Genomic DNA, 19,063 nt, shown 5'->3' with positions numbered 1-19,063 from the left:
TTTGAGTTTAAAAAAACGTCTAGAAGAAAAAAAAGAATAAAAAGAATTATCAACAGAATCAGTACAAGGTCTTCCGTTGAAAACGGAAGACCTTAAAAATAAAACAATGTTATTACACTTTTAATTAAACCAGAATATATTTTGTGATTTCAGTATCTTCTGAAATCAAATTTACAGTCTCACAAATGAGTCAAGGCTAGATTTGCGCCAATGGGGATATTTTGTGATTTCAGTATCTTCTGAAATCAAATTTACAGTCTCACAAATGAGTCAAGGCTAGATTTGCGCCAACGGGAATATTTTGTGATTTCAGTATCTTCTGAAATCAAATTTACAGTCTCACAAATGAGTCAAGGCTAGATTTGCGCCAACGGGGATATTTTGTGATTTCAGTATCTTCTGAAATCAAATTTACAGTCTCACAAATGAGACAAAGCTAGATTTGCGCCAATGGGGATATTTTGTGATTTCAGTATCTTCTGAAATCAAATTTACAGTCTCACAAATGAGTCAAGGCTAGATTTGCGCCAATGGGGACTTCCATTCCTACTACACTATCTTCTGAATCACTCAGTTCTTGGTCTAATGAATAAGAAAAAAATATATGAAGTTAGGTCAGACATCAGAATTTAAATACACACACTTGATCATAAAACAGAAAGAAATCATAAAGAACAAAGATATATTTACATATATAAAATTCAAACAGAGTAAAAAGAAATAGAAGTAGTTTTACCTCTTAGCAGGACGGAGGTGGTATCTCCCACCACCCCTGGCTGGTGTGGGGGCCACTCGAGGAGCGGGGAAGGGTGCCGCCCGGGGTGGGTGTAGTGTGGCCCCCGCCCGGGGATGTGGTACTGTACTTACTGCCTGGCGTGGAAAGGGACCCAACTGGGGTGGTGGGGGTGGTTGTCTTCTTCTCTCCATTTCCATCTAATATAAAACAAATGCAAAATATAGGATACATTGATGGAACATTTTATTTAGAGGAAGCCTCAATACACAATCTTAAAATAATATGTAACAGATTGTATAATAAAGGTATTTAAAATATGAATGTAAAACAAATTATTACTTACAGCTGTCTCTTTAGGGACAGTGTCCCCTCTCCTCCTCCTCCTGATCCGGGCCCACCTCCGGAAGAGGGTCTTGATGACCCAGCCAAGGAGGAGGAGGAGGGCCAACACTAGACTGGTGACACTTATCTCAAAATCTGAAAAAAAGGAACATGAAATTAATTCTCCTTTAAAAAATGTATGGAATGACATCTAAAATATTAACACATGAATATATATACATATATATACATATATTAAAAATAGTTTAGTAACTCAGTTACTTACATATATATGACTTGCTGCAACAGGTGTTATTATATCATGCAGAAAAAGAAAAAAGCATGCTAAAAAAAACTAAAACAGGATCCAATCAATACATTTTTTTTTTCTTAAATATTGAGTGACTCAGTTACTTGTATGCACAAACCATTCAGCAACAGGAATTAGTACAAAAAGAAAAAAAAAAGCATGGAAGAAATAAAATTAAGACATAATGCAATGAAATGAAAAATTAATAACATGCAATGCATACAAATTAAAGGTAAGGCAATCTTTATTTCACATGAAAATTTTAATATATTATATACAAACAAAACAAAAAATTAAATCCAAATTTCATTTGTTTTCATGGATTTCATGTCTCTTAAAGATTTTTTCCACTCAAAATAATGTCTTCATTATCATTTTGTATTTCATCATAATTGTCAATAATCACATTCATTGGAAAATCATCTGGAAGATTTAATTGGTGTTTATTTTTATTTTTTTGACAGTAGATAAAGCAACACAGGAAAATAAATATGGGAAGAATTAAGAAGCTAAAGAAAAAATAAACATATTTACTTTGATTATTCGATGTGATAGTGTTCTTGTAGGTGGAAGTCTGGTCACTAGCCTGAGTAGTGAGGGGGGTGGTGGTATGTGTCATAACCTGAGTAGTGAGGAATGTCCTGACCTTAGTAGTGAGGGGCATGGTGGTATGTATCCTAGTCTGCACTGGATGAAATATCTGGTTTCAGCGCTGCGGAAACCCTTTGGAAACTCTGCGGAAACTTAAGGTTACTTTAAGTTTCCGACAGGTTTCAGCACGGAAACTTCAAGTTTCATTAAGTTTCCGCAGTGCTGAAACTTAGGCTGTCCATGAATCCAAATGGTTTCCGCAACGGAAACTTACTGAAACTTGAAGTTTCTGCATAGTTTCAATCTCCATATACGTTTGGGATACATATTGTTTACAAATGGTTTCCGCGACGGAAACTTACTGAAACTTGAAGTTTCTGCATAGTTTCAACCTCCAAATACAATTGGGATACATATTGTTTACAAAGGGTTTCCGCGACTGAAACTTACTGAAACTTTTTATATTTTTGCTTTCACAAAAGCTGAGCAAGGTTTTACTTTATGTAAAAACAAAACAATTTCAAACAGTTCCAAATTTATTTTGTTCAAAAATCTGAAATTTTTTCCAGTAATAAATAAAATACAGCCAAGATACAATAATGGATTAACATCCATATGGCAATTCCCTTATTAGGGACTTTTATTCAAAAAATGATAATATTGCACAAGGAAAAAAAACTCCCATAGAAATCTTTACATTTGTATTTTTTTTTTCATCTCGATTAAATGCCTATCAAATCTCCCTTTAAAAATGCAACAAAGATCTTACTTTTTTAAAAATATGAATGCAGTTTACAAAATAACTGCATGTACATAAATAAATAACTGCATGTACATAAATAAACAAAGAAAACTTCACTGTTACATGAACATGATACACTTGTCTCAATTTGTTTTGAACTACAATGAATATGTACACCATAAAATATTTTTGAAAAGTCTAAAGTATCCATCTTTAGTAAAAAAAAAAAAAAAACACTACAAGATAGTAGTTGACTATAGAGGTATGACCCAGATTTGATTTGAATATGTATGTCAATAAATTCCAAAATGAGGTCAAAATGACCCACTTACAAGTTGGGATAAACCTTTTCTTTGTTAGTAATATAATCTAATGTTTTACAATAGAACAGGATTTGATATCATTTATTTGATAATCCATTAAGTCCAAAGTTAACTTCTCATTTCCACCCATGATGTACCAACTGATCAGATTTTAATACTATAAGCCTGTCAGTATTTAATAGATGACCCAGAGAGAGATATGAAAAGCTTGTTGGCCAATCAAAAGCTAACAGTGGAGCAGTCTGTCAAATCATGTGCAAAAATATGATGTACACATTTAATTAATTATGCTGATTGCAACACACTTCATTCCTGGTGAATATTATTCTATACACACGGTTTACCATCCTACATTTCACTACTTTACCTACATTAATATTTTTAAATCCAAGACATGAAGTAAAATATACATTGTTAATATATGTCAAGTATTACTACATGTACATGTACTTGCTATTTGTAGCATGAATGTATAGAATACAAAGTATCACACAGATCATTCACCTTACAATTCACATCAATACCAGCATTTTACTTATGATATAAAAGCTAATTCCAATATTAGTTACATAACACAGATTAAAATAAAACCCACATGGAAACAACTTTCCATGCAAGTAAATTTGTTATATAAAAATTGTAATACATGGGGTATATGTTGTCTTTATATATTTTCATATACGACATAATTGAATATTGTTTGGTGTATTTTATCATTTCTATGACCCATGCATTCATCTCCTAATGCAGTGTTTTTACATTTAAGATTGGTTTCTTAATTTTTCATATATTGCTGCAAATAAAATCTAAGTTATCAATAAATGTTTAAACAAAGAAAATGGAGACAAAAAAGTAGTTAACACTTATCAACTTGGAGGTGTCAGGATATATGTTACATGGAGTCTAATATTTTATGCAATATTTGCAAATATAACAAACTATTTAAGAAAATGAAAGTTAATATCTGCAAGTTCTAATCAATCATTTAATAAGTCAAAACCATGTGATTTTCTAAGATTCTAGCTTACAGACAGACATTGTAATATACTGGTATTTGATCATATAAAAAAAGTACTTTTATAGTATATAGGTTTTTTGAAATGAGAATACTTTACAGTTAAAAAGTCTTGTTCTGCAGAGGTTTAGTCGGGTCGTAGAGATGTGTCCATTCGAATCAATAAGGAGTGTCCTTGGCTGTTGTTGATGTAACCTGAGTCGTAGTTTATGGAAATAGGCCTTTTTGGGGGATTTACGAGCATTGTCCAGACCGGTGAAGCACTCATATGATCACATCATGGTTACAGCACACTTAGTAGTTCTGGACGGTGGTAGCATTAAAATTCTTATTCTTGCGATGAACTTGTTCCTTTCACTGGGCTGTACTTTATGTCTGTTCTATTTATCTTAAACAAGAATAATAAAGTTTCATCTAGATTTTTAAACAATAAACATTCAACCTAACATGTAATAAAAGCATTCTGAATAAAATTATGAATACAGAAGCTACTATGCAGTTGCCTTTCGCTGTTTAAACTATGTCATATAATGACTACAGTAGTATCTGGTCTAAAATGTTTCATTTTATATTTGAAGCAATGTTTTTTTTATTTTTATTCAATTATTGTTTGTTGAAGAATGGAAAAACTTATCAACAATAAGTGTGTTTCACCACCACCCCCCCCCCCCCCCCCATCAACCTCCTTTTCAAGAACTTAGACCTGGATTTCCCAAAAATTACTACAGTCAATTATAAACATCCAACACATGTATAAGTTAATGGTGAAAATAATCAATTTCAAAGCAATACCTTGCGTTCACATCGTCCAGCTGGTCAAAACATTCACCCGAATCACCGAACAGAGGATGGAACTAATCACCGGAAACATTGACTTTGTATGCTGTCAATGCTGAAAAAGAAAAACGTAAAAGATTTCATTTTCCGGATTTAATTAATAATATTTTTTTTAATATTTACGTTACATTTAGAGTTTGTAAATTGTATAATGTGCGAAAGATTCATTGTTCGTCTCGTTTACCAACCAAGCATTCATACATTAGGGACGTTTATATAATTATGTATACCCTGGATAATCATGATTATCATGCATATAAAGTTGGTTAATGGTTAACTTGGTCAAAACGTATATTTTAAAGAGATACGGTAATAAAAATTAAAATGCCGAACCAAGTTTGAAAAAATGACGCCATCTTGATTTGATGGCGCGAGATCTCGTTTACAAATGAGAGATAAATTAGCGCCTTGAAAATGTTATTGGGAGTATCTATATTGTGAATTAAGTTACCTTGACATGAGTTCTTCGTTCCTGCATTATCTCCTTGTTGTAGAGGCTATTAATGCTTCTCTATTCTCCATTTTACAACAGCACCTTCTTGTCCATTTTAACCTTCGCTCGGAATCATAAAGTGCGCCAATACTGACCAATCAGAACTCGCTAAATCTTGGAAAAGTGCATCTTGGGATAGTTTAAAATAAATAATGTTTAATCAAAATTATCATTTTTTACAGAATAGTATACTTTTTACATGTATATTTATTTTTAATAAGAACTGTCGGAGTCAGTAATTCCTGGTTAAATACGACAAAGTATTGGCGTGTGTTTGTTACAATTGTATTTGTAACACTTGATTTAAAACAAAAAAAATGGTCGACCGTTTGTTTACAAATGTCTAATAAAATGAAACAAATTCTAATGAGACATATGTATCAGATTTTGTCTTTAACGATATTTTATTTACATGTACTGATGGTTTTGCCAAACTAAATATGATAGAGCCATATATAGTTTACTGACAAGTTAGTCTTGACTTGTCCAATTTTCACCGCGATTCTAAGCACGATCATATTCTTATTCAAAATATAGAGGTGTGAAAATATTATGTTCATCACAGAGCAGGTTCTGCCTGAACACACAGATATCACAAATATAATTAGATGCCAATCAATTAACGGGGTCCAGTTAACAGCGTTCACCCGTACGGTCAATTTACAACTACGATGAATTAATGGCAATTATTTTACAGTTACACATGTGCACTGATTGGTCATACGATGAACAGTACGTTAAGAATACTTATGATATTAAAATACAAACGCGTTAAACAATCCGGGAAGTAAGACGTACACGTCGGACTGATATATAAACAAAATATAATTTTGATTATTTGGTATACTTTCTACATCAAATGTATAAGAATGTATAATCAAATTTTAAAAAAAAATGTGATTAAAATCACGTGCACCACATGGCTAGTGCTGGAATTTAAACTGATTTTGTAATATAACGTATAACTTCAGTAAAATTAAGAATAATGCTTATTATATCTTATAACAGAAACATGTGCATGTTTCATTAACATGTATCAATATCTGTGTTTACAGTACAGAAAGTAAATACAAAGTATAGAAATGCACGAATCACATAGGCGTCGGAACCGGGGGGGGGGGAGGGCTTAGTGCAAAGTTAGACTTAACCATTAGGCACATAGCCCCCCCCCCCCCCCCCATTTACATGTACCTTGAAGGATTGAGAAGTTGGAGTAATAGGCATACTAGCCCCCCCCCCCCCCCCCGGCACGGATTAGGAATTTCATGATTTTGGGCAAAAAAATTGGGTAGGGAAATTTATTTTCCGAAGTATATAGTATAGGTATACCCCCACCCCCACCCCACGGATTAGGATTTTCATGATTTTGGGAATTCGGGTTTTTCCTCAATATTTCTGAGGATTAGTCTAGCCCCCCCCCCCCCCACTTTCAATTTGCTTCCGACGCCAGTGAATCATGATACAGACATACATGTAGTAAAGTCTGAAATGCATGTAAATAAACAATTATTATATTAGACTCAAACTCCAAGTGGGTTTTACTTGTTATTATCAACTGTAGAATTAAAAAAAAAAAATTCTGTGTACATGTGTTGGCGTGGTATTAAAAAAGAAACGAATTAGCTCTAAACTTCAGGTTGTACGAATATTTGGTATGATTTGTAAAAATTTACAACGACTTTACCTTAATTTGTTTGCTTAATTTGCTTAACCTCAAGGTTCATTCAAATGATAACTAAAGGAATTAAGAAGGAGTCTTACAAAATAGGTATATTAATTTATTGAGTGTATTAAGTAAAATACTTCTTCATACACACTGTTTGCGATATACAACTAGCTAGATTTTTTTACTAAATAATTATAATTTACTTATCAGTTTTAATTTACTAACTCAGGTACACACAAATTGAAAAAAAAAATCCTGCCGGGCTCCAGTTATAATCTCACGCTTCGCACTGTGTATATGTTATGTAACAGTCTTTTGTTCACCCCTGACAAAAAAACCCTGCAATCCACACAGAATATACAGGAAAATCACAGAGGAGGTCACCTGGACAAAGAATGTATACACATACCGTATAACGGGTATTTTCTGCGGTTGTTTATTTTCTGCGGTATTTTGCGGATAAGTAAAATCCGCAAAAATTCAAAACGCAAAATATTCTTTAAAAAAAATCACTAATTTTGACAATATTTAAAATACAAGCTATAATTTTCAAACGTCATCAGTCCGTTATTAGGGGGCTCTGCGTCGTATTTCACACCTAATTATCTCATGTTACCTGGGCGATATCAATTATAGCTGAACAGATATAAGGACTGTGTGTTTAGTCGAGTATGAAATAAACATGATCTGAGAAAAGTTCACAAGCAGTATTTAGTAGACTTGTAAAACATTTGAGAGTTAGTTCTAATTCACCGTGAACACGGTAAGAATGTCGATTTTAAGATATGTAAGTTTAGTTCTCTAGTTTACGTTCCCTATGACAAATCCGGTAAACATATGTATTTTTTTGCGGTCTAATGTAACCGCAGAAATTGAAAACGCAGAATATAATTTAATACTTTTTAGGGGTTAAACCGCAAAAATTTCAAGCCGCAGAAAATACCCGTTATACGGTATGTATACACATACGTGCCCGAGTACCTAAGATTAATGATTTCATCATATGCATTTAACAAGATCAGACATCATTTTTTTCTTTTCAAATTCAATTAATTACTTAGTAAGGTTCTTAATCGCCTTATTTTCCACATTTGAAGATAGTTACATGTATACATATAGTTTAAGTCACGCTGAAACCTTACTATACATTTTAGTATGTACGGATTCATTATCATTAGGCTAGAATTAAACTTAAACCTGCTAAAAATAAATGATATCACTATTAAACTCAAATCAATTTTAGTAATAGTTTCAGCAATGCGTAAACCATTTGGAATTCTAACTTAAAGTTTCAGCATACTGAAACCTAGCGGAAATGTTCTGAAACTAATTGATATTTCCATAATAATTTACACAACTTTTCACACGATTCAAATTTAGTTTCCGCATTGCGGAAACCATCAGGAATCTTAGACTAAAGTTTCTGCTGACTGAAACCTAACGGATACTTGCTGAATCGATATAATGGTTTCCGCATTGCGGAAACTATACATGAAACTTCAACTTCAAGTTTCAGCAAGGTTTCCATATAGTTTCAGTTTTGCTGAAACTTGATTTTTCATCGAGTGCTGATTAATGAGTGTGGTGATCACACGTGTTATAGCCTGAGTAGTAAGGGGGGTGGTGGTACGTGTTCTAGCCTGAGTAGCGAGGGGGGTGGTGGTACGTGTTCTAGGCCGAGTAGTGAGGGGGGTGGTGATACGTGTTTTAGCCTGAGTAGTAAGGGGGGTGGTGGCACGTGTTCTAGCCTGAGTAGTGAGGGGGGTGGTGGTATGTGTTCTAGCCTGGGTAGTGAGGGGGGTGGTGGTATGTGTTCTAGCCTGAGTAGTAAAGGGGGTGGTGGCACGTGTTCTAGCCTGAGTATTGAGGGGGGTGGTTAAGGGTGCCCAAGACTGAGTTCTGAGGGGGACGGATACATGCACACGTGTTCTAGACTGAGTACTGAGGAGAGTGGATGCGTGTATAGTAGACCAAGTAATAACGGAAGTGGAAGTATGTTCATGAAATCGGGAAAATATTGATGACTGTGTATTGTAAAAAATGGATGTTTGAGTATGTAGCTGAGTAGTAGGCATTGGTGTGGATCTAAAATGTTGTGTCCGATCAATGACAATTGTTGTACCCGTCGAAGTTGAACGGTGCGAACTCGTATCTACAGTAAATATTAAATAACTGGAGAAACTAAACAGTAACAAAATTCCAAAATAACAATAAAAATAACATGATAACGAAAAAAAGGAACGAGGACAGAACAAAACTAACTCAACAAATAATGACTTACATTCGTCTGTTTCCCCAGGCATCTGGGGTGATGGTGTTACTTCTGAAATCATAATTATTTCAATTAAAAACGTAATCATATCATCGTATTGAACACATGTAAGTTATGCAATTATGATATGTACCTGGCGTACAGATAGGATTCCCGTTCACTAGCTCGCAGGGCATCGTTACGAAATGAAATCTGAGATCACGAGTCGCGCACACTTTCCTTTGTAGTCAGCAGTATTTTACAAGGTAGCGATTGGCTGAAAGTGTGTAATCGGACAGGAGGCGGAGTTTTCCCACGAGACGGTACCCTTAGATGTTTAGAGAAAGAAAGAAAAGATAGATAGAAAGGATGATTTTATCTGACCCCCCCCCCCTACACTTTGGAAGACGGAGTGTGTTTTTAGGACAGAACGATTTGTTAACAAAAAATTACCTGAACAAATGAGAGGTTCTGACTTTGCCTCCAGCATCACAATTTCCCGTATGTTATTGTTAAAACAAAAATGTACAAAATTTTCAATGGAAGCACACTGTCCATTAATTAATAACTGTCCGATGGGCTCACTGGAAATAATTTCTTTCACATAACACTGTACAGTTACAACTTTAGTGTGTGTCGGACAAACAATTTCACCCATGCAATGTGAACCTAAGGCAATAGGTTGACAATAATCACACGCTTCTATATTTCCGATTAGAAAAGCACAAAGTAAAAAAAACAAAACATGTTGAAATGAGCGGTTTAAGTTGTTACTTGAATGAATTGAATGTAAATGATTTGTATGTGTATGATTTTACTTAAAGTTCACGCAACGTATTTGTTTAACTGATTAGAGTTGACACCAATAATGAGAAAAATGGAACATTTCAATGTGTGACCCGCATAGCTATGTAAGGTGATGTCAGGTTACCCTGATCACCTTTTAAAGTGATGATGTATCGCTAAAGGTCGTTACTCAATTTGATGGAAAATTTCAAATTTAATGTGAATACTCCATTTTTGATTTTTTTTTGAGCGCAATTCAATGTCAGTTGAGTAAATGGTTTTTTAATTCATATCACGTAAAAACCAGTTAACCCCCACCCCCCCCCCCCCCCCTTTGTTGAACGTAATTCCACACTTTAAGGATTGTTTTAAACAAAATTATTTGTGGTGAAAAGAGGGTATGTATCGAAAATTTACCAATGAGATACATCCAAAAAATCACATGAGTTTTTTTGTATAAAACGGAGGAAACACCCCAAAATTACGTCTTTTTTTCTCCAAAATGGACTTGTATGTATTACTTCAAATTAATAGTTTAATATACTTTCATGTGGGCTCACTCCGTTTAAATTTTTTTATTGATCTATATATATATAAATATATATATTTATATGTTTAAGGAGGTGTATTTGTGCCGAAAAGCGGGAAATTGTGGAAGAAATCACAAAAATCGAAGGGAGACTTCGAACACTACTTCCACAGATTGAAAATATACCATGCTCGTGAGTGCTAGAACAAAAATGATGAAATTTGGAATTTACTTTACACAGGTCAGATAATTTTATTTATCATTTTTATTTATTATTTAAAGAATGGACGTCGTAATGAACAAGCGAGCAGCAAGGTATGATATTTTGTAAAATGTATTAAAATGGTTTTTATTCCTCTTCTTATGGCTTTTAACCCTCTTTCTGTTCTTACAAATATCTTTAACATTTACATTTCAGTACACCTATCACGTGAGTAATACATGTGATGAAAACTAACTTTATGGTATTTATAACTACATTCACATACTTAAAATATTGCTTTCATATGGTATACTCATAAATATATCTTTAATTTGTAGCACGCCGAATAAACGTCCTTGTGGACTAGGGTTAGTAATCAGTAACGAAACATCCCAATAAAATAAATAAAATCACATATGCAATTTTACACAAAAAAAAAAAAAAAAAAAAAAAAAAAAAAAAAAATATTTTTTTAGGTTACCACCCAATGCCCCGAGAAGATTGATGTTAGTATCATAAATTTACAAAATATCATGTTTTTTTAATTTTATGATTGCTTGACTAAATTTCCTTCGAGTTAAATTCATATAACGTATTTATTTATTATGTAGTAATGAAGAGGAGGTCATCACCATCAGTGATGAGTAAGTAAATATCCTTGATATTGATGTTTAAGATCTGGTTTTTTACACCCCCTCACTCATATTTATGCTTAGTGTCGATTTTTCTGTTTAAGATCTACCTCTTTGGAAGAATTCAATTTAAGTCAAAGGTTTGTTTTTTTGTTTTTTTTTAATTTTAACACATATTACATATTTTAATGTAAAACTCACTAACATGTCACTACCGTGTTAATGAAAACCTATCGTGAATTATATGCTTGTATCTGAATATTAACATGACATTTATATATTGCTTTAAACCTTTTTTACAGCCTGTCTTCTGCGTGTTTGATGTGAGTGATTTCTAAGAATTATCTAATTGTGATCCTGATTATTATTAAAACTTGATACACACACACACACACACACACACACACACACACACACACACACACATACGCGTAAGAACCTTCAAGTTGGGTCCTCTAACGTAACACAGGCGAATGGGAACCCCCTTTTCTAGCTGGTATTTTGCAATGGTTTTTCTGCTACGTATTTATTTTACTATTACTATTGACATGTGCTATTTGAAATTTTGATTTTACAAGTATTTAATAATAAGACAAAACACCTGCAAGTGAGGATTTCCGGTTCGGATACACCCTGCCTACTAAAGACCACATGATACACAAGATCAATTGAGGACACCTTATACACAGTGGTAACTGAGAACATTACAGGAACGAGACTTTCTCTGAAGTTATTTGGCCTTTTATTAGCTGTACTTTTAATATTGGCCATGTCTTATAAATGAGACAAAGTGCGAGCAACGTATCTGTCTTTGAGCAAAATAAACAAACAAATAAAAATTAAATGCGTTGCTTTCCGTGAAATGCTAACACTTTTAAATAAAACCAATGGTTTTATATACAGCTAGTGTATGTCAATGAAATGACTGAAGTTTTCTCGGTTTGACCTCTATTTTCGCAAAAGTAATCATAGTCAAAATGCAAAATTTTGTTCTGTCATGATATCCGAGTTTTAAATATTCTATGAAAAATAAAAAATAAAACAATAGAATTTTACTGGCCTTCCAATCTTTTTACTTATCAACGCAAATTTTAAAAACATTATATATATATATGTATATTTTGACAGAACTATTGATACCTATTCTTGATAAAATCATTTCTTTCTAAATAATGATAGGTAAACACCTATGTCATTTACAAAGATTGCATTGGATCATGTTTGTCGTATAAATAGGACTTTATTCGTACGCACAAACTGCAATCTATCAATGTTGTTTTACAATAATGTAAAATAATACTTTCATCAGTCATTGTAATAAAAACAAAATAATATATAGACAGTTGATTAATACCGTGCAAGAAAAGTAACAAATACGCCGTAAATCATCTACTAGTGAGTACTGTAATTACATAGTCAAACTAATACACATCAAATGAGGACTTTGATACACACTGTCAACAGAGGTCATATTGATATACATACCGTCAAATGGGGACTTTGATATACACACCGTCAACAAAGGTCAAATTGATACACATACCTCCAAATGGGGACCTTGATATACACACCGTCAAATGAGGACTTTGATATACACACCGTCAAATGAGGACTTTGATATACACACTGTCAACCGAGATCATATTGATACACACACCGTCAAATGGGGACTTTGATATACACACTGTCAACAGAGGTCAAATTGATACACACACCGTCGAATGGGGACTAAAACAAACGAATGCTGAACAAATGAAGAACGAACAGACTGTGAACGGTATATGAATGCTAAACGGAATTTGGTGAGCGCTTAGTGAACAATGATTATACGGAGCGCGCGAACGAAGGACAAACTCTAGCGCTCGGGACGGTGAACGTACGATAAACGCTAGATGAACGATTGATTTGGAATACATCGGGCGTTTTAATTGATTGTACATATGTTATAATTATGAAAAGATAGATAAATCGCATTTAAGAGGTCTGGATGGTAGTGGCCATTTTTAGACTTTATTAATTTCCTAGGAAGAAGAGCTATGTATAAAGATATAGAAAAATATTAAAATTTTAAAGCTAAAATATATGGATTTTTTTTTACTAAATGATAGTTTACAATAGAACAAATCATATCTAAAAACTAAAGGAAGATCTGACCACCCAGCCTCTACTGAAATCATATGCAAGCGTATTAGCCAGTCAACAAACGGAAACCCTCACTCCATCCTCACCATTCCGAGTAGACACAAATAGTGCACCTCAGACTACATCAAGTCCAACCTCGTTTAACCAAAGCAATCTACCGAGTACCCTCCACACTTGCCCATTGGTGACGATAAATTAAATCGTATCAAAACTGCCGAAATGCGCAAAAATCCAAGAATCCCCACGAGTAAAAGTAAACCATGCACTGATCACGGAAATCAGTTAAAGCATCCACCCAAGACTGAAAAACACGGTACCCGAAAAACACAAACACAGCCACAGCAACATCAAGTTCGCAGTGCTCTGTCAGCTGATGTTAGCTTGCATTCCGTTCATCTTAATGATAGTGTTCAATCTATCAATAAAAACGACGTATTTAAAGGAGTCAACTACAAACGAAATGCGAGGTATTTCCTCTCCGTTATTAATAGAGAATCAACAAAGGATGGAATATTTAACTACATTTAAAGCAAATGTGTCAAAGTTACGCACATGATTCTATTCAAACCCCGATTTACCCGATCACAGCTGACCGCTAAGATCAACGTTCTACTTGGCCAGGCAGACAGAATAGAGACCTTTGGCCTTCGGGGGTAAGGTGTCGCAAGTGGCCCAGTAACCGAGACTCGGAAGCCCGTTGGAACGCGCGCGATTGTGATGATGACGAGTCAAACTCTCGGAGTGAAAACCGACGTGAAATGCGCGATCGTGATTGGTCCGCCAGTCGTTACGGAAAAAAACCGATTATCGAGACTAACTGTTATAAAACAATCTCCATAGACATTGTTATAGTACAACTATGGGTAGATATTTAGTAACACTTGTGTTTCCTGCATTACTTCTTTGCCTGTATATTGTATCCTCTCATACTATGCGCATTATGTCTTGGAATGTAAGGGGCGCTATGTCGTCTACAATATGTCTGTCAAATCTCTTAGATGACACACAATGCGATGTTGCTATTGTAACAGAACACAAGTTGAAAGACATTCAAAATGTCAAAATGTATTTAGATTCAATACACAAAAACTATTTTAGTTTTGTAAAAGTGGATAACAATACTGATAGCACTGCTAACAACGTTTGTTTCATTGGTAAGGAAGGTGCTGCATTTTTGATTTTAAAAAAACCCATCTCATGTATTCAGTCAAAGAAATACCTTGTCTTGAATCAAATCGTGTCATTGGTGTCGAGGTTAAAATCTCCGGTGGTAATATGTATATTTTTGGTGTATATATGCCTGCTGACAACAATATTGATTCTTAATATATGTATAAGCTGAATACTGTGGAATCATTGTATAATTACTATAGTACATATGGTGATGTACTAATAGCTGGTGACTTAAATAGTAGTTGTATTAGCAGAAACCATACAAACGCTATGAAAGCGCAGGCCTTGACGGCCTTTATCACAAGATGTTGTATTTGTATGCCTAGTGTAGATTTTAACATCCAAGGTGAAAAACATACTTTTATTCCCAAATGTACAATGCTAGATTATATCTTGTTAAGCAAAATTTTTGTAAGTAATCTTATTAGGTACAGAATTTTCGAAGAGGGTGTGATACCAATTACATCAGATCACTTGCCAGTGCTTGCTGAATTTAGATTCTCATGTACACATCAGTTTTTGAACCGCTCGAACGCAAAATTCCCAGCTTGGCACAAAGCTTCTGCAGACGCTATTGTAGCCTACAGGACAAGTATGCACCACGTGTTAGAGAAATTACTGTCCCGTCAAGTACACACACTGGCCGACATGAACACTTTGTAGACGATCTCGTCTCAACACTTACAAAGTCAGCCACACATAACATTCCGCATTCTGGCTACAATCCCCATACCCGTCCTGGTTGGACAAAAGATGTAAAGCATCTCCACACTAAAGAGCGAGAAATGCGCCGGATTTGGCTGGCGGAAGGTAGACCAAGGGGCATGATATTCGAATTCTACCGGAACTACAAGCGCGCAAAGAGACACTTTATAGTTGCGCTAGACAACGAATTTAACAACTATATTAAATCCGTATACCATGACCTTGACACACGCAGCCGAATGTGATATTAGGCTTTTCTGGAAGTTAGTAAAACGACAGAAGAATAGAAACTCTCGCACCTATCCGGAAATTCGCGATGACAATGGAAATATCTACAACGACCCTTCGGGAGTTGCAGAAGCATTCGCTTTATACTACGAAAATATATATTATCTTTCGAACCACGATTCGTTTGATGACGCATTTCGGTGTCGCGTTGAAACTAAATTCTCGTAAATCGAAAAAGACTGCTCTGAGCTGAAAGAACTTCCAAGCGGACCATTAACAACCGACGAACTGCTACCAATCATCCGGAACCTCAAACGAATGAAAGCACCTGGCCTAAACAAGATCACGTACGAACATATCATATCTTCGGTGGAGAATTAGCAACCCAGGTCGTTGTCAAACTATTTAACGAAATCGTCATCCAAGGTAGTGTGACCCAGGGAAAAAGTATAAGTCGATCGGTATTCGTTTTACAAGATTTATTAAAACTCCGCAAACTTATTACACTATTCCGCGAGGTCGGGAGTCGGTGGTACGAGCGCCTTGACCGTCGCTCTCCAACTGCCGAATAATTGAACATGGTTACCAATTACATATAGATAACAAAACATGTTTAACAATTGATAATAATAGAAAAGTAAATATAGAGCGTTACTTCAATTAACGGATTACTAAGATAAACTGTGAGTCAATTAAGGGTGTCCGGATCAAAGTCACTCAACGCCAGTGACAGGGGAAAAGGTGTCATGTCCAACGGGAACATTTCACACGGAGATAGTAGAATCCCTTTTTCTTGGAAGAAGGGCTTTATAGTCCCCTCATTCAAAGGAGCAGACAAACCAAAAACTTCATGTAATAGTTACAGACCGGTCGCTTTATTATCGTGTTTCCTCAAAATATTCGAAAGTGTTCTCAATAACAGTACAAAACAACATATTATTGACTCCAGTCTGTTTCCTTGTACGCAACAACAGGGATTCCAGGGAAAACTCGGCTGCTTAACAGCCTCCTTTAATTTACATGAAACTATTTATCATAACCTGGAACAACGAAATAGTGTGTATGTCATCTTTCTGGACAGTACCAAAGCTTTCGATACTGTGTGGAAGCATGGGCTCCTAGGTAAGCTCTTTAACATGGGTATAAAGGGACAATTGTGGTCTATTCTACATGACTGTAATATGGACACTTGTAAATCAAACACAGTCTAGATGGTTTCCAGTGCAACAAGGTGTTAGATAAAGGGGTGTTTTGACGACCTTTTTCTATCTAGTATACATTAACGACTTGATTTTAGCTCTTGAGCAGTCATCTAAGAACACAGGGATACTTAATATTACAAGTAACTGTCCTTAATTGGCTGATGACATCTCGTGCATTGGTTTAACGCCACGATCACTACAGAACCTGCTTAATATCGCTTATGAATACTCTACAAAGTGGCGGTTTAACTTTAACGCGTCAAAATAGTGCGTCCTCAAATTTCACCCCAACAAACGGAAACCAAATTCGGATCATTTGTAGTATTTAGTCAATGACACGATTTCCCCAAGACACATACAACAATTTAGGTATTCTAGTGAACAACAAGTGTAACTTCTCTGACCGCATCAATTCTGCTTGCCGCAAGGGTAATAATACCTTTAACGCACTTTCAGATATCGGTTCTCCCTACCTTAATCCACTGACAATAGTACATATATACAAAACTGTAGTAAGACCCTCTATGCTTTACGGATGCGAGCTTTGGAACAACTTGTCAGCGAAAGATACTCAGCAGTTACACGTATTCCAACACTCAGTGTGTAAAACGGCGCAAACAAGGTCCGATATTTGCGAAAGCCTCTTTGGTGTGTACCCCATCAGTTCTGAAATTGACAAAAGAAAGCTCATCTTCTTGACTTTGTCTTCTAAACTACGAGATTCTAGCAAACAGATTTTCTTAACCCGCCTTTTCTCCTTCCCAGAAAACCTATCTAAATATCAACTTGGATTTATACCGACATTCTGATTTTGCTGACAGAATATAACCTCCTAGAACTTTTACAACAGTGGTTGGATACTGGAACATTTCCCAATAAGCAAACCTGGAAAATATTCGTGAATCAAGCATTTAATCAACGTCACAGAACTCTCCGACAATCCCGCATTTCCGCTGATCCCGGATTCTCACGATTTTTAGCTATATTCCAAGACAAGGATCCAGCTAAGTTTTCAAATTGGCGTTTTCCTACAAATTGCTACGAAATCTCTCAGTGTAAATTTATCTGCAAATTAATTTCGGATCAACCTTACAAAAACCTAGATACATGTCAATTATGTGGCGCCATACTTTATGATTTCTTCACTCATGTAACATGTTCCTGTTCTGTAACCTACCCAATCCGTAATGCCTGGTGGTCAGAGATCTCGAACTTATTTAGTGTCTATCTCTGCAGCGAACTCTGTGCTCTCTCATACGATGACCTTTTTTCATACTCCTCGGTCGCAAAACGTGTGCGCATTTAGATGAAAATAACACAAGCAATTTCCAAAAACTTAATTATCATCTAGTGCTAGATTGTGCCTCGCTCTACTATCGAACCCTATCACAAGTTGTCCGCTGACGTCAGCAACTCGAACAAATCTCAGAAATTTATTTATTTATTTATTTACATACTGTGTGTAGATATATATACGGTATAATAGTTGCATATAGATTAACCTAATATATTGTATGATGTTATATTACTAATAAATTTTTTATATGCATGTGTTTACAATCTCTGGAAAGAGGAAATAAACAATCTATCAACGTTGTTTTACAATAATGTAAAACAATACTTTCATCAGTCATTGTAATAAAAACAAAATAATATATAGACAGTTGATTAATACAGTGCAAGAAAAGTAACAAATACGCCGTAAATCATCTACTAACGAGTACTGTAATTACATAGTCAAACTAATACACATCAAATGAGGACTTTGATACACACTGTCAACAGAGGTCAAATTGATACACATACCGTCAAATGAGGACTTTGATATACACACCGTCAACAAAGGTCAAATTGATACACATACCTCCAAATGGGGACTTTGATATACACACTGTCAACAGAGGTCAAATTGATACACACACCGTCGAATGGGGACTAAAATTAACGAATGCTTAACGAACGGAGAACGAACAGTCTGTGAACGGTATCTGAACGCTAAACGGAATTTGGTGAGCGCTTAGTGAACAATGATTATACGGAGTGCGCGAACGAAGGACAGACTCTAGCGCTAGGGAAAGTGAACGTACGATAAACGCTAGATGAACGATTGATTTGGAATACATCGGGCGTTTTAATTGATTGTACATATGTTATAATTATGAAAAGATAGATAAATCGC

At 35.1% G+C, this 19,063-nt stretch overlaps 2 protein-coding genes across 2 annotated transcripts in view; one reads left to right on the top strand and one right to left on the bottom strand.

The window, feature by feature from the left end:
• LOC128173527 (uncharacterized) overlaps positions 1-19,063 on the top strand; it is a 145,470-nt gene that overhangs the window by 25,735 nt on the left and 100,672 nt on the right. The window lies entirely within an intron of this gene.
• On the bottom strand, positions 454-9,947 carry LOC128173572 (T-cell surface antigen CD2-like). Its single transcript, XM_052839272.1, has 4 exons — positions 9,316-9,947; positions 1,080-1,213; positions 737-933; positions 454-582 (listed from the first exon to the last, which is right to left on the bottom strand). The coding sequence occupies exons 1-4, from the start codon at positions 9,392-9,394 to the stop codon at positions 567-569; spliced, it is 426 nt and encodes a 141-aa protein (XP_052695232.1). The 5' UTR covers positions 9,395-9,947; the 3' UTR covers positions 454-566.

Source organism: Crassostrea angulata, chromosome 2, assembly GCF_025612915.1.
Source record: "Crassostrea angulata isolate pt1a10 chromosome 2, ASM2561291v2, whole genome shotgun sequence".
Classification (NCBI taxonomy): domain Eukaryota; kingdom Metazoa; phylum Mollusca; class Bivalvia; order Ostreida; family Ostreidae; genus Magallana; species Magallana angulata.
Note: the sequence above shows the minus strand (reverse complement) of the source record. Positions and strands in the feature narration are given on the sequence as shown.

Coding starts and splice junctions, on each gene's coding strand:
- LOC128173572 (XM_052839272.1), bottom strand. CDS start 9,394: ATGATTACGTTTTTAATTGAAATAATTATGATTTCAGAAGTAACACCA. Junction 1,214..9,315: donor GCCTGGGGAAACAGACGAAT/GTAAGTCATTAT, acceptor CCTTTTTTTCAG/ATTTTGAGATAAGTGTCACC. Junction 934..1,079: donor CTGTCCCTAAAGAGACAGCT/GTAAGTAATAAT, acceptor GTTTTATATTAG/ATGGAAATGGAGAGAAGAAG.